General features: G+C 38.0%; 1 protein-coding gene across 1 annotated transcript in view; it reads left to right on the top strand.

Annotated features, from left to right (window-relative positions):
• Nucleotides 1-15585, top strand: part of MSH3 (mutS homolog 3) — a 200506-nt gene that overhangs the window by 129156 nt on the left and 55765 nt on the right. Inside the window, exons 16-19 of the mRNA XM_054032575.1 lie at nucleotides 569-633; nucleotides 2075-2191; nucleotides 5733-5840; nucleotides 11097-11211. Of these exons, the coding sequence (XP_053888550.1) occupies nucleotides 569-633; nucleotides 2075-2191; nucleotides 5733-5840; nucleotides 11097-11211 (405 nt within the window). The remainder of the gene's footprint in view (nucleotides 1-568; nucleotides 634-2074; nucleotides 2192-5732; nucleotides 5841-11096; nucleotides 11212-15585) is intronic.

The raw sequence follows: 15585 nt of genomic DNA, 5'->3' as shown, positions 1-15585 counted from the left end.
AGACTCCTACTTAGAAAGTAATCTCTCTTTAAATTGGATTCTATTTGATATTTCAGGTTAGTGTGAGTGGGAAGATGGTCAGGAGTTTATGAATCCCTGTTAGTTGTAGACCTATCACTGAGGGTTTCTAAACACAGTATCCAGTCAGAATAGGGGCATTTGCAGTAGCCAGTCAGAGTAAAGGGCTTGCATAAATCCACTGTATACAGAGAAATAACTGTGCATGGATTATGCTGGAACTTAGCCTCTGGCTAGTTAATGGCCATCAGGTATTCAGAGAAAAGGGATTTGTTTTCTGTATGGGAGATTGGAGTGAGAATGAAAAAAGATAACTTGTTTGTGCAGACCCCAGGCATACAGGATGTTTTCTTCAAAATCCCCCCAGTTTGAATATATTTGGGGCTGGGCTGTGTCTTCTTAAGCATGTGGACATAGTTCATCATAATTGTGAACACTACCAGGAGTCAAATAATATTCCTTGCACACAGACATTTTTGTGTATGAAGAACTTGGTTGAATAGTCTAATAATCACATCTTTAAAGTGTAAACATTTTTTTTTTATTTTAGTTTCTGATAGAAGTCAAGAATTCACTCTTATCTTCTGTACCCTCGAATTGGGTTAAGGTTGGTAGGTATGTAAAAATGTCTTTAATTTTTGTTTTCTTCAAGCACATAGAACTATAATATAATTCTTCTTTTATTATTAAAATGTAGGTAGTATATATTTTTCTATTTGCCCAACCTTAAACAGTTTTAAAAAGCAATTAAACAAACAAAAAAAAAAACCCTTTAAGTTACACAGTTATAGTAAAGTCTGTGAAATACTGGGAAGTTGAGTTCCTGGAAGAAATGTTTAGCAGGATAGAGCTTTAACAACAATATTATATTTGACCCTGAAAAAAAAACCCACCTCAATAGAAATTTGTGTGCAAATTATTTTTCTTAATTTGTTTGTATTCCATAATATATATGCTATACATGTATGTGTGTACACATACATGCACATACAGTACCCTATTCACATAATCATGGAGGGTTTTATAGTTATTTATTCAGAGCTATAAACTTACACAAATGTCATATCTTTAGATGGCTATCTGAATGAAATTATTGTCATTAAAATGTCATTTTACACTCCTTGCTTGCTTTGTTGATTATATTACATAAGAATTGCTTTAGCTATTTGGGTGGGGGGTGGAGTTTCTGGTCGATGAGACGAGGATGGACTCGATGATCTAATTGGCTTTTTCCTTCTCTGACTTCTGATGTATTATTTAAATAGTGTGTTGAGCACCTTAAAAATGAAAAATGTAATATGTGATCACAATTGCACAGATGACTAGCAAGGTCACTTAGTACTTGAATGGTCAAGGTAATTGAGAGAGGGATAATATTCTTTAATATTATCTAACCCAGTAATAGGCATAATAAAGCATCTCCAGTTACGTGCTGTTTGGCTATTGGTTTATGGAAGAGCAACAATAAGAAAAGTATATACAGTAGCCTATAACTAAGGTCTTAAACAATACATTATAATTACTCTGTAATTTGCAAGATAATGTGTGCTAATGTCAAAAAAGAGATTTTATTTTTTTAAAAGGTATCCCAAATCAAACTAGCATTCATCAACACACAGCCTGTGTTTACTAACTTTGCCTTAGGCTACCAATAAATCTTCCTCAGTGAGGTCATCATTGTGAAATTGTTTGATGTTTATGTTATAAGTACAATCACTATTAGTCACAAAAAGTCACCCGTTTGTGCTTTTTTAAAGAAGATAAACCTCTGTTGCTAAGCAGAATATTGTATGCCATGCTCTTTGGCCATTTATATTACATTCTGAAATGTATTTCAGAAGCTTTCTGCAGTGATTGCACCATAGTAACCAAGTACTTTATTTACAATAAAGATTATTGGAATCGAGAGAGTTCAGCACTACAATAATAGAACATGCATTTTTTTATATCTATTTATTTTCAAGGGCTCACAGAGAATAAGAAAACTAGTCTAATTTTCCACATTGATGGCATAATTGATTGCTTAGTAACCTTGCTTTTTTTTCTTCTCTTCTAGCACAAAAGCTGTCAGTCGTTTCCACTCTCCTTTTATTGTAGAGAATTACAGACATCTGAATCAGCTCCGGGAGCAGCTAGTCCTTGACTGCAATGCTGAATGGCTAAATTTTTTAGAGTGAGTTTACAATGAAAAGTAGAATCTGATGGTTTTTGGTTTGTTTTGGGTTTTTGTTGTTGTTGTTTTTTCTAACTATGAAAGCAAGAGAAGAAAATGTTTCTCAAAATGAAAAGAAGAAATTGCTGATTAGATTTCTTGTAGACTGCTTTATGAGAAACTAAACTAAAATATGGTCCTAAATTTAAAGCTCTTAAAATAAGATTTTATAAAACCTAAGACTAACAGGAATGTTTCCTCAGTATTTTAAATGCCAATGAAATCAGTTTTTAAACAAATCAAATACTGGGGAGCTATGTTTAAACCTAAATATTGCAGCACTAAGAACTTGAAAGGCAACTGATTTCAAAAGAAAGTGAAACTGACTTTAGTGATTTTATTGTTCAAGTTCAAAGTAACTGAAAAAGAAAACAAAGGTCATCCATTGTAACTAGCAAATTGAATTTTTAATATTTTTTCACTTTTAATAGTCAAAAATGTTTTTAGTGACATAGGTAAAGACATTTGTAATGTACGATTTTTAAGCTGACTGTCCTTTTAAGACATTATAGTATATTAAAATATTGCCTGAGTTCATCAAGTGTTTAATTATTGAAGAATTAAGGCATAATTTGCTGTAACGTATAATAATACTGATACGTTTCTGTGTTGAGGATGTTCAGAATATCCACAGTCAGTGTCTCAGATAATTATTCAGATTCTCTGCAAGCATACAACTTGGATTTTAACCATCTTATTATCTATAACTGTGCTTTCATTAGAAACATTATTTCAGTAATACTGCCCCTCACTACTTGCATATGATGGAAGTTTTATATCTAGGTAGAGTTTACTCAAATTGTTCTTTGTTTATCAAAAGTGGGCTTTGAATTTCATAGCAGTTTAAAATAGGGCTGTCAAGCAATTAAAAAAATTAATTGCATGATTAATCGCACTGTTAAACAATAAGAATACCATTTAAATATTTTGGATGTTTTCTACATTTTCAAATATATTGATTTCAATTACAGCACAGAATACAAAGTGTACAGTGCTCACTTTATATTTATTTTTGATTACAAGTATTTGCACTGTAAAAAAACAAAAGAAATGGTATTTTTCAATTCACCAAATACAAATACTGTAGTGCAATCTCTTTATCATGAAAGTTAAACTTACAAATGTAGAATTATGTACAAACAAAACAGCATTCAAAAATAAAACAATGTACAATGTTAGAGCCTCCAAGTCCACTCAGTCCTACTTATTGTTCAGCCAATTGCTCAGACAAACAAGTTTGTTTCCATTTGTAGGAGATAATCCTGCCTGCTTCTTTTTTTTGTTTTGTTACATAACTGCACTCAAAAACAAAACAATGTAAAACTTCAGATCCTACAAGTCCACTCAGTTCTACTTCTTGTTCAGCCAATCGCTAAGACAAACAGGTTTGATGGGAGATAATGCTTCCTGCTTCTTACTTAGTCACCTGAAAGTGAGAACAGATGTTCTCATGGCACTGCTATAGCTGGCTTCGCGAGATATTTATGTGCCAGATGCTCTAGAGATTCATATGTCTCTTCATGCTTCAACCAACATTCCAGGGGACATGCTTCCATGCTGATGTTGGGTTCTGCTCGATAACAGTCCAAAGCAGTGTATACCGACGCATGTTCATTTTCATTATCTGAGTCAGATGCCACCAGCAGAAGGTTGATTTTCTTTTTTGGTGGTTTGGGTTCTGTAGTTTCTGCATCGGAGCGTTGCTCTTTTAAGACTTCTGAAAGCATGCTCTGCACCTCGTCCCTCTCAGATTTTGAAAGGCACTTCAGATTCTTAAACCTTGGGTCGAGTGCTGTAGCTATCTTTCGAAATCTCACATTGGTACCTTCTTTGCATTTTGTTAGATCAGCAGTGAAAGTGTTCTTAAAATGTACATCATGTGCTGGGTCATCATTCGAGAGTTCTGTAACATGAAATATGTGGCAGAATGTGGGTAAAACAGAGTAGGGGACATACAATTATCCCCCAAGGAGTCAGTCACACATTTAATTAACGCATTCTTTTTTTTAACAAGCGTCATAAGCATGTCCTCTGGAATGGTGGCTGAAGCATGAAGGGGCACACAAATGTTTAGCATGTACAAAAGTGTCATGCAAATGCCTGTTCTCACTGTCTGGTGACGTAAATAAGAATAGGGCAGCATTATCTTCTCTAAATGTGAACAAACTTGTTTGTCTTAGCGATTGGCTGAACAAGAAGTAGGACTGAGTGAACTTGTAGGCGCTGAAGTTTTACATTGTTTTGTTTTTTGAGTACAGTTATGTAACAAAAAAAATCTACGTTTGTAAATTGCACTTTCACGACAAAGGGATTGCATTACAGTACTTGTATGAGGTGAATTGAAAAATACTATTTCTTTTGTTTATCATTTTTACAGTGCAAATATTTGAATAAAAAACTTCGATTTCAATGACAACACAGAATAGAATATATATGAAATTATAAAAAAAATCCAAAATATTTAATACATTTCAATTGGTATTCTATTGTTTAACAGTGCAATTAAAACTGTGATTAATCGCGATTAACTTTTTAATCGTGATTAATGTTTTTGAGTAAATAGTGTAAGTTAACTGCAATTAATTGACAGCCCTAGTTTAAAAGTTATTCTTCCGACTTTTTGGCTTAAACCTCTTTGGACAGTGATTGGATTCACATCTTTTTTGCCTTAAGCCTCTTAACTTTGGTTCTCATCTGTGGAGTTTAGATACTTTCATTTATGATCTGTTTTAATTTTTTGAGTTCTTCCCCTTCAAATTGTCTTCCATTTTGGTGAATTTCCCACATTTGCTGCTAGAGCAGTATAGAGATGGAAAAATCAGAGTTACACTGTTTTGTATTTCCCTTATGTTTCCAACTTTACAAGTAGAACTGTAGATACCTTTACATTTTCCTACTGTAAATTAATTAACAGGAAAGGGAAGAAATGTATTAAGGCTAAGGGAATGAGTCTACTGAAAACTTTGTCTTTTGCCTCTGTTAACTTCATACATGTACTGAAGGAACTGTACTCAGAAAGGGAAATGAAATTATGAACTTTCCATGGTGAAGAGCCTTGTTTTGTAAGAGACCCTGGAGAGCTCCTGTGTCAGGACACATTTTTTGATTTTTTTTTCTTACGATAACTTACAGTTGAAGTGAGTGACAGAGTTCAGTCAGCCACTGTGATAAACAGGAGCATTTTTGTAGAGTCCATTAGGCAGCAGGGATCAGCTGCAGATCCTTTATATACTCGCTAATTAATTTCATTTTGCCTTCCTTTTAATGTGCAGAAAAAATACCGGGTTACACTATGAATATGAAGTTCATCATGATTAAGATTGAGTTCTCACATTATAAGTTTGACAGACTGCTGGGAGATTTGATTTTAGTGCCATTTTAATACCATAAGAGCCCTGTGAGAGCCAAGCAAAGGCTATTTTTTGACAATACATGTGGATTCATATGAAGTTGTTTATTTATTTATTTTATTCATTATTTTCTCCCTTCTATACATATATAGTCATTTTAGTGAATATTATCACTCTGTGTTGAAGGCGGTTAGTCACCTAGCAACTGTTGACTGCATTTTCTCATTGGCCAAGGTTGCTAAACAAGGAGCCTATTGCAGGTAATCAGTTTTGAACTGTTGTTTATTGATTTAAAAGGTAGAATATTAAAATAAGCTTTGATCTGACGTACTTAGTACAGCAAAATGTACTGATAAATCTGTTGATAGTACTATAAGTTTCAGCATTGTTTTACAAACATAGACTAAAGCATGGTCTCAACCCTGAAGAGTTTACCATCTAAATTACATAATGCAAAGACAAAACCAAGTTTTTAGAAAGACTTGCATTTTATCAACAACAATTTACTCATACGTGCATAGTTCCATTGTCTTCAAATGAAGTGTTAACAGTGTGTCAAATTAAACTTGTGTAAATCTGTGTAGGGATTGGGGCCAAAGCTTTATGCTTCCAGGGAGTAGGTCCTGAAATGTCTGCAGTGCTGATCAATTTTCAGTCTGTTTCAATTTAGTAGTCCTCAGCTGACATACCAAATAACACCTCTGCTAAAGCTTTCAATATTGGTATAAAGCAATGTTCCGGCAAATCTTTTATATCCAGGTGCAGAATGAATTTTGTTTGTGCACCAATATGGAGGTGATATGTGGCAGGGGTGGGGCCGAGGGGTTTGGAGTTTGGGAGGGGGCTCAGGGCTGGGGTAGAGGGCTGGGGTGTGGGGGGCTGTGGGCTCTCGGGTGGGCCAGGATGAGGGGTTTGGGGCGTGGGAGAGGGCAGAGGGTAGGGCTTGGGGTCCAGAGAGGTTAAGGCTCTGGCTGGGGGTGCAGGCTCTGAGGTGGGGCCGGGGATGAGGGGTTTGGGGTGCGGGATGGGGCTCAGGGCTGGGGCAGAAGGTTGGGTGTGGGGTGAGGGCTCCAGCTGGCGGTGCGGGCTCTGGGGTGGGGCCGGGGATGAGAAATTTGGGGTGCAGGCTGCCCTGGGGCTAGGGTCAGAGGACTCCACCCAGCCCTCTCCCTGCCTGCAGCAGACCTGGGGCTGGGGCCCTCTCCCCGTCGACAAGAGCTCTGGGACCAGGGAAGAGGCCAACGGCAGCCCTGGCCTGCATGCCCCAACTTGCTCCCCTCCCTGCCAGGCCCCTGTTGCTGCACTTCTGTGAGCCCCTTTATAGCCTGCTGCGCAGCTTAGAGGGAACTTAGAGGTGTAAAACTGAGTAAATATGAAGAGAGAGAATTGGGTTCACTTGTTCTTATAAGACTGTTTTATTATATTTAGAATACAAAATTTTTGATCTTTCTCTTTTTAGTACTAACATTTCTATTAACAAAGAATATATATTTGCAGATGATGATTTCCACAGATTATATGAGAGCTTTAAGTGTTTCAAACTATTAGTCCTAATATTTATCAGCCCACAAATTTTCCCTTCTGTTGATGGCTTATGGTTTGTATACCCACTTAAAACTTTTCTCAAATGCCTTTCCTATGCAGAAATAAATACAAAGCTTAGTGGAAACAATTAACAGTAGAACAAAAATGTATTTAGCTAAATAATTTTCTGTTACGTAATTTGTCTTGATTTCCAAAATATTCTAAACATATTCAACAAATTTACTAAAGTAGAATTAGGTATACCTCGAAATCATTGCAAAAGAATACTTTTCCTAAGTAATACTGAAGGAATAAAAAATAATGCTATTGTGAGATATTGTAACAGTTGGATATATTAAACAATTAAAATATATTTTACTTAATATTATTAAATTTCAATAAATTATAGGTAAATGGATAAACTGTGAGCTGGCTTCATCTGCAAGCTAGCAGAAAATTGCTTTAGAAAAAAGAGCCCTTTGGAAGTGTATTTAAATGTGTCGTGTAAGTGAAGTCAACTCTCTCTAATGTTGATCACTTTTGGACCGTTGAGAACTTTGCTTATCTCGGTCAAGATCTACAGAGAATTGGTATCTTACTCCTGTATACTCAGATGAGAAAACAAACTAAGATCTGATTAATTCACTATGGGGACTTTAAATAATTCATGAAATATTAAACAGTGGCTAGAGCTTTTAAACTGGCAGGGAGCAGGCCTATCAGTTAAGCTTCAGAAGGAATTACTACAATTCTCTAATGTGTTAACCACAGGGAAGATGTCAATAATTAATTTTTGAGGGCTACTGAAAGAAAGTTTGGAATTTGGAACTTCACATTAGCTCACTTTAGCATTTCTGAGTTTGAATATTTTGGATATAATGTCTGTCTTGTGTTTCTGTATCAATTTTCACAAACTGTAAATTTGCAGAATTTTAAGAAATGTTCGTATAAAGATACTTCATTGCATTCCATCGTAAATTATTTAATTTTAAAAAACTTGAATGACTTCAATAAATGACTAGAAAAATATAGACAGTGAATTAATTTTTCTAAAATAGTGTGTCATAATAGCACAGTCACTATTTGTTAGGCAGATTTACTTTTTTAAATTTCAAAATTTTACAATAATTTGAAAGTACATTGTCAAGCTATGAATCAGCATTTATGAATAATCCCTGTGAAAATATCTTGCATAATAGAGAAGCCCATTCAGTACTCTCTCTGAACTCTTCTTGATAGTTGAAATGCTAATACAGTGTTTTTTGGGCTGTTAATACTTTGTTAGATGTGTCTGAATGTCCTTTGTCCTACGACTACAGAAGTGTTAATTGTTCACTTCACCTTGAGTGGTCTTTTACAACTCCTTATGCTAAACCAAGCATCGGCAACGTTTGGCATGCGGCCCGCCAGGGTAAGCCCCTTGGCGGGCCGGGGCGGTTTGTTTACTTGCCAAGTCCGCAGGTTCGGCCGACCGCGGCTCCCACTGGCCGCTTCGCCGCTCCAGGCCAATGGGGGCTGCGGGAAGCGGCGTGGGACGAGGGATGTGCTGCCCGCGGCTTCCCACAGCCTCCATTGGCCTGCAGCAGTGAACCACGGCCAGTGGGAGCTGCGATTGGCCGAACCTGTGGACACGGCAGGTAAACAAACCGGCCCGGCCCGCCAAGGGGCTTACCTTGGCGGGCTGCATGCAAAATGTTGCCGATCCCTGTGCTAAACCATCTGCTCTACCCTGTATTTAGGTGTGACACCCTGAGGGCAAGTCTACACTACAAAATTAAATCAATTTAAGTTAGATCGAGTTACAGCCACCATAGTAATTAAATCATCTCTTCGTGTCCACACTATGCTCCTTCTGTTGGTGCAGATCCTTATCAGGTGCGCTTGCACTGACTTAAGTCAGGCATTGTGGGGCACTGACAGCCGGAGCCTCATCATAGAATCATAGAATATTAGGGTTGGAAGAGAACTCAGGAGGTCACCTAGTCCAATCCCCTGCTCAAAGCAGAGCCAACACCAACTAAATCCTCCTAGCCAAAGCTTTGTCAAGCCGGACCTTAGAGGTTTTTAAATATTGTGTCAAAGTTCCTCCTCTATCTTGGTGGATCCTGCGCTTATTGGCGGATTTTCTTGCCTCAGAGATTCACCATTTGAGTTGGGGAACAGCCTAGAGATCTTCCCCTCTGGGAGAACCCACAGTCCAGGTCAATTGGGAGGTTTGGGGGAAACCCGGGCCCGCCCTCTACTATGGGTTACAGCCCAGGGCCCTGTGGACTGCAGCTGTCTATAGTGCCTCCTGTAACAGCTGCATGACAGCTACAACTCCCTGGGCTACTTCCCCATAGCCTCCTCCAAACACCTTCCTTATTCTCACCACAGGACCTTCCTCGCTTGTGCTCCTCAGTCCTCCAGCAGCACACCCTCTCACTCTCAGCTCCTTGCGCCTCTTGCTCCCAGCTTCTCACACTCCCACCACAAACTGAAGTGAGCTCCTTTTTAAAACCCAGGTGCCCTGATTAGCCTGCCTGCCTTAACTGGTTCTAGCAGGTTCCTGATTACTCTAGTGCAGCTTCTGCTCTGGTCACTCAGGGAACAGAAAACTACTCATCCAGTGACCAGTATATTTGCCCTCTGCCAGACTCCTGTACCCCACTGGTCTGGGTCTGTCACGGTATGGAGATTTCACCACCTCCCTGGGTAACCCATTCCAGTGCTTCACCACCCTCCTAGTGAAATAGTGTTTCCTAATATCCAACCTAGACCTCCCCCCACTGCAACTTGAGACCATTGCTTCTTGTTCTGTCATCTACCACCACTGAGAACAGCCGAGCTCCATCCTCTTTGGGACCCCCCTTCAGGTAGTTGAAGGCTGCTATCAAATTCCCCCTCAATCTTCTCTTCTGCAGATTAAATAACCCCAGTTCCCTCAGCCTCTCCTCATAAGTCATGTGCCCCAGCCCCCTAATCATTTTCGTTGCCCTCCGCTGGACTTTCTCCAATTTGTCCACATCCCTTCTGGACGCAATACTCCAGGTGTGGCTTCACCAGTGCTGAATAGAGGGGAATAATCTCTTCCCTCGATCTGCTGGCAATGCTCCTTCTAATACAGCCCTATATGCCGTTGCCCTTCTTGGCAACAAGGGCACGCTGCTTACTCATATCCAGCTTCTCGTGCACTGTAATCCCCTCATCGCCCCGGGGCTGACAGCTATCGTCCTGCTGCCCCGCCTGTCAGCCCCGGGGCCGCAGGGCTCCAGTTGTCAGCATTGGGTGGCACTTGGTGATGTAAGCAAGGCACTGTCCACACAGACACTGTGTCGACCTATCTACATCGACTTAAGCACTATGCCTCTCGTGAAGATTGAGTTATTAAGTGGGTGTAGTGGGAGGGACGTTTTAGTCTAGACGCTTACAGAGTTAAGTCAACATAAGATGCCGTATGTCAACCTAATTCTGTAGGTTAGACCAGGCCTAAGTTACATTAACATATGGTCACCGCAGTAATTAAATCACCTGTGCATGTCCGCTTTACACTCCTTGTATCGGCAATGCATGTCCTCACTAGAAGCGCTTGCATCAATGCACAGGGCAGTGCACCATGGGTAACTATCCCACTGTGCAACTCGCCACCATCTAGTGCAGTGTGTTTTGGGAATGGTTTGCAGTGCTTCATGGGAGCAAATGAGCTGCACAGGGGTGACTGGGAACATGGTTTCAGTGCCCCAGGATGCAGTTTTCTCCATCCCATAATTTTATCTGCATCCCATAATGTTTCACACCTCTTTTTAAAAGACCCACAAATCCACACATCTGCCGTCTGTGTGAGAATCATGGATTCTGCATAACTCTGCACTAGAATTCATTTTTCATCTGTTTATGGTTTATTGAAAAGATATCTGTCTGCTGTTTAGAATGCCTTCCCTAAGATTTCATCATGATATTCCTAAATAATTAAATGTAATGAACAGTGTACTGACGTCTACTTCTTTGTGCAGACCAGTTGTGCAAGATAAAGGGGAAAAAATAATTATAAAAAATGGCAGACACCCTATGATTGATATACTGCTAGGAGAACAAGATCAGTATGTTCCAAACAGCACCAACCTATCCGTAAGTATGGGGCTATAATGAGGGATTGAATATCAGTCAAAGGAAGGATTCTAGAATTTGCTTCTGGTCCAGGAAATTAAATAAATAATTTAATTATACAGATGGCTGTTTGCTTGCATTTCAAAAGATCTCTCTTGAATCCATGTCCACATCTGTTTTACCACATTGCTTGATTATCAGTGTTTTGCTGATTTCAAACAGCCAGTTGCACACTTTTACAGCATCATTCAGACAAGTGGCACAAATACATTGAAAAGGTGACCTCAAAAGACAGTATGATTAGGGTTGGGAAAAATGTAATTTAAGAGGTTCTAAGGAACATAAGCATTATTACAAAAGATTTGTATTAACATACAGCTAATGCAGAAAAACATTAGATCATATTTTTATTTTATATGGATGTTTCTGAGAAACATATCTATTATGATTTTGGCTGGGGGAAGGGACGTGTTAAGTTCTGAGAAACTAAAATCTCTCTCAGGAATTGCAAGGTCTTTTAATCCTTGCCACTAAATATTCACCTCAATTTTTTTTTGTAATATTGCACTTCTGCTTTGTACAAACAGAAATAAATACTTTCAACCTACTTCTGAACATCAGCTGCCTTTGCATACTTTATTTTTCTATGTTTATTGTAGGTGTTGATATGGAACTGTTGCTATGGTAAAATATATTCTACCTTTTACTGCATACATTTACATATGAATTATTTTTCAAAGCTATTATAGAATGTTGATATAAAAATGTTGTATGTTGCTTCAGTTCAAAATGAACATTAAAAAATTCTTCTGCAACTCAGAACTAATTACAAAAGATATTTCCAAAAAATCTGGCATTTTATTCAATAATCATCTTACATTTTTCTGTTAGCCATGTTCTAATGTTATAATTTAGCAACTCATATGTTACAGAAGCAATAGATAGAATCTGGTGATATTGGCATAATCAGTGTTGATTCTAGTGTTGTTTCCAGTTCTCTTTACTTTTCTGTGGATGGTGGGTTGGAACCTAGTTCATCAAAATGCTTCTATTTTTAAATAAAACAGTTTGAATTATCAGGAGACTGTGCCTGCAGAAATGCCTTGAACTGTGTTTTTTACCTGCCTGAAACTATTGCTAGAGCTTTTCTATCAGGGCCATAACATGAACATGTCTCCTCCTCCCTTGATCTCGTCTTGAAAATGTTCATGAGCTATTCTTCCTATGTATCAAGTTTATGATAGGACTTCAAACCTAAAAGTTGGTTTTATTACTTCAAAACATATTTGTGTAAACAAGCTATTTCTTCTACAGGCTGGGAAATAAGAAATAGAGATATATCCATTTTTAAATATTTGGGTGGTGGTCAGATATGATGATGGGAGTCCTAGAAGTACCATGATTCTTTCTTCATGTACAGAAACAGGGATATCACTTAAATAATCCAAATTAAAAATAGAAATTATGAGAATTCTAGACTCTTTATTAGGAGAGGAATTAAGTCTAAGTGTTAATCACTGGACACGTTTTAAAATACTGATGAAGTTATAGAACTGTGAATACTTAAAAATATTGGCAGTTAATATTGGTACATTTGCAACAGCTTTTAAAGTGTTGTCAGGGTAGTACTTATGAAAGAAAAAATATTCGTGTTATACAATAGTCAGTCCAAATAAGGGCTGGGAGAAAGTTGAGAGATGCAGAGGAGTAGACAGATTGGGCAGAGGCATTCCTTAGGGAAAGGTTTATTAAAGGGGCTACTTTAGGTCCTAGTAAAGAGGAAAGGATAGAACTTGATGAAGTACAGGTAGAAACTGAAGAGAAAATGCCAAATAAAAAAAAAGTCCCCTTCAGTTATATCACATGAAGGCAGACAACTAAATATTGATACATTTGATAAATTCTTGTATACAAATTCTAGAAGTTTAAATACTAAAATGGGTATACTTGCCTAGTATTAAACAAGGATATTGATATAATAGGCATCCCAGAAACTTGGTGGAATGATAATGGGATGCAGTAATGCCAGAGTACACAATATATAAGAATGATAGAGTAGGTCTTGTAGGTGGGGGAATGGGACTTTATGTGAAAAAAGCAGAGTCAAATATAGTAAAAATCTTAAATGAATCACATTTCAATGGATAGAAATTCCATGCTTGAATAATGAAAGTATAGCAGTAGGAATATGCTATCAACCACCTGACCAGGATGGTGATGGTGACTGTAAAATGCTCAGGGAGATAAGAGGGGCTACAAACACACACACCAAAAAAACCCAATAAAATCCCCATATTGACTGGGTATGTCACCTCATGATGGGACGCAGAGGTAAAATTTCTAGACACCGTTAATGACTGATTCTTGAAGCAGCTAGTCCTGGATCCCTCAAGGGGAGTGGCAATTCTTGAATTAGTCCTAAGTGGTGCACAGTATCTGGTCCAGGAGGTGAATATAGCTGAACCACTCAGAAATAACAATCATAATATAATTAAATGTAACATCCTTGAAGGGGGAGGGGGGGAGTACCAAAGAAACCCACCACAGTAGCATTTAACTTCAGAAAGAGGAACTACAAAAAAAATTAGTACACTATAAAAATGAAAATTAAAAGGAACAGTAAAAAGGGTGAAATGCCTGCAAACTGCATTTGAAATTGTTTGAAAACATGATAATACCAAATGTATTCCCCAAATTAAAAATAAAACAAAACGAGAACTATACAAATGCCACTATGGCTAAACAGCAGAGTAATGGAGGCGGTTAGAGGCAAAAAGGCATCCTGTAAAAATTGGAAGTCAGATCCTACTGAGGAAAATAGAAAGGAGCATAAACTCTGGCAAGTCAAGTGTAAAAGTATAATTGGGCCGTCCAAAAAAGAACTTGAAGAGCAATTTAGCAAAAGACACAAACTAATAGCAAAGGTGGTTATTGTGTTTTTTAAAGTATATCAGAAGCAGAAAGTCTGCCAAACAGTCAGTGGGGCCACTGGATGATCAAGGTGCTAAAGATACATTCAAGGAAGACAAGGCCATTGCAGAGAAATGAATGAATTCTTTGCATTGGTGTTCACTGCAGAGGATGTGGGGGAGATTTCCACACCTGAGCCATTCTTTTAGGTGGTGACAGATCTAAGGAACTATCCCATATTGAGGTGTCAATAAAGGAGGTTTTGGAACAAATTGATAAATTAAACAGTAATAAGTCATAAGGCCCAGATGGTATTCACCCAAGAGTTCTGCAGGAACTCAAATATGAAATTGCAGATTTTTAAAATAGGCTCCAGCATTGATCCTGACAATAACAGATCAGTAAACCTAACATCAGTACCAGGCAAATTGGTTGAAACTATAGTAAAGAAGAGAATTATCTGACACATAGATGAACACAATATGTTGTGGAAGAGTCAAATCATATCTCAATCTGTTAGAATTCTTTGAATGTGTCAATAAGAATGTGGAACAGGGTGAACCAGTGGATATAGTGTACTTGGATTTTCAGAAAGCCTTTGACAAGGTCCCACACCAAAGGCTCTTAAGCAAAGTAAGCAGTCACGGGTAAAAAGAGAAGGTCCTCTCATGGATTAGTAACGGGTTAAAAGATAGAAATAAAGGGTAGGAATAAAAGGTCTGTTTTTATAGTGAAGAGAGATAAATAGTGCAGTCCTCAAGATTTGTACTGGAACCAGTGCTGTTCATCATATTCATAAATGATCTAGAAAAAGGGGTAAACAGTGAAGTGGCAAAATTTGCAGACAATACAAAATTACTCAAGATAGTTAAGTCCAAAGCCAATTGTGAAAAGTTACAAAGGGATCTCACAAAATGTGCAGTGCAGTCAAAAAACTAATAGAATATTAGGAACCATTAGGATAGGAATAGATAATAGGCCAGAAAATATCATAATGCAACTATATAAATCCATGGTACGTTCACCCCTGGAATATTGCATACAGTTTTGGTCACCCATCTCAAAAAAGATAGAATTGGAAAACATACAGAGAAGATCAACAAAAATGAATAGGGGTATGGACCAACTTCCATATGAGCAGAGATTAAAAAGACTGGGACTGTTCATCTTGAAAGAATATGGTAGAGGTCTATGAAATCATGAATGGTCTGGAGAAAGTAAATAAGGAAGTATTATTTACCCCTGGGCATAACACAAGAGCCATGGGTCACCCAATGAAATTAATAGGCAGCAGGTTTAAAACAAACAAAAGGAAGTATTACTTCACATAACGCACAGTCGTCCTGAGGAATTCATTGCCAAGGGATGTTGTGAAGGCCAAAAGTGTAACTGGGTTCAAAAAAAGAATTGGATAAGTTCGTGGAGGATAGGTCCATCAGTGGTTGTTAGCCAAGATGGTCAGGGATGTAACCCCTGCACTGGATG

This window comes from Malaclemys terrapin, chromosome 6, assembly GCF_027887155.1.
Source record: "Malaclemys terrapin pileata isolate rMalTer1 chromosome 6, rMalTer1.hap1, whole genome shotgun sequence".
Taxonomy (NCBI): domain Eukaryota; kingdom Metazoa; phylum Chordata; order Testudines; family Emydidae; genus Malaclemys; species Malaclemys terrapin.
Note: the sequence above shows the minus strand (reverse complement) of the source record. Positions and strands in the feature narration are given on the sequence as shown.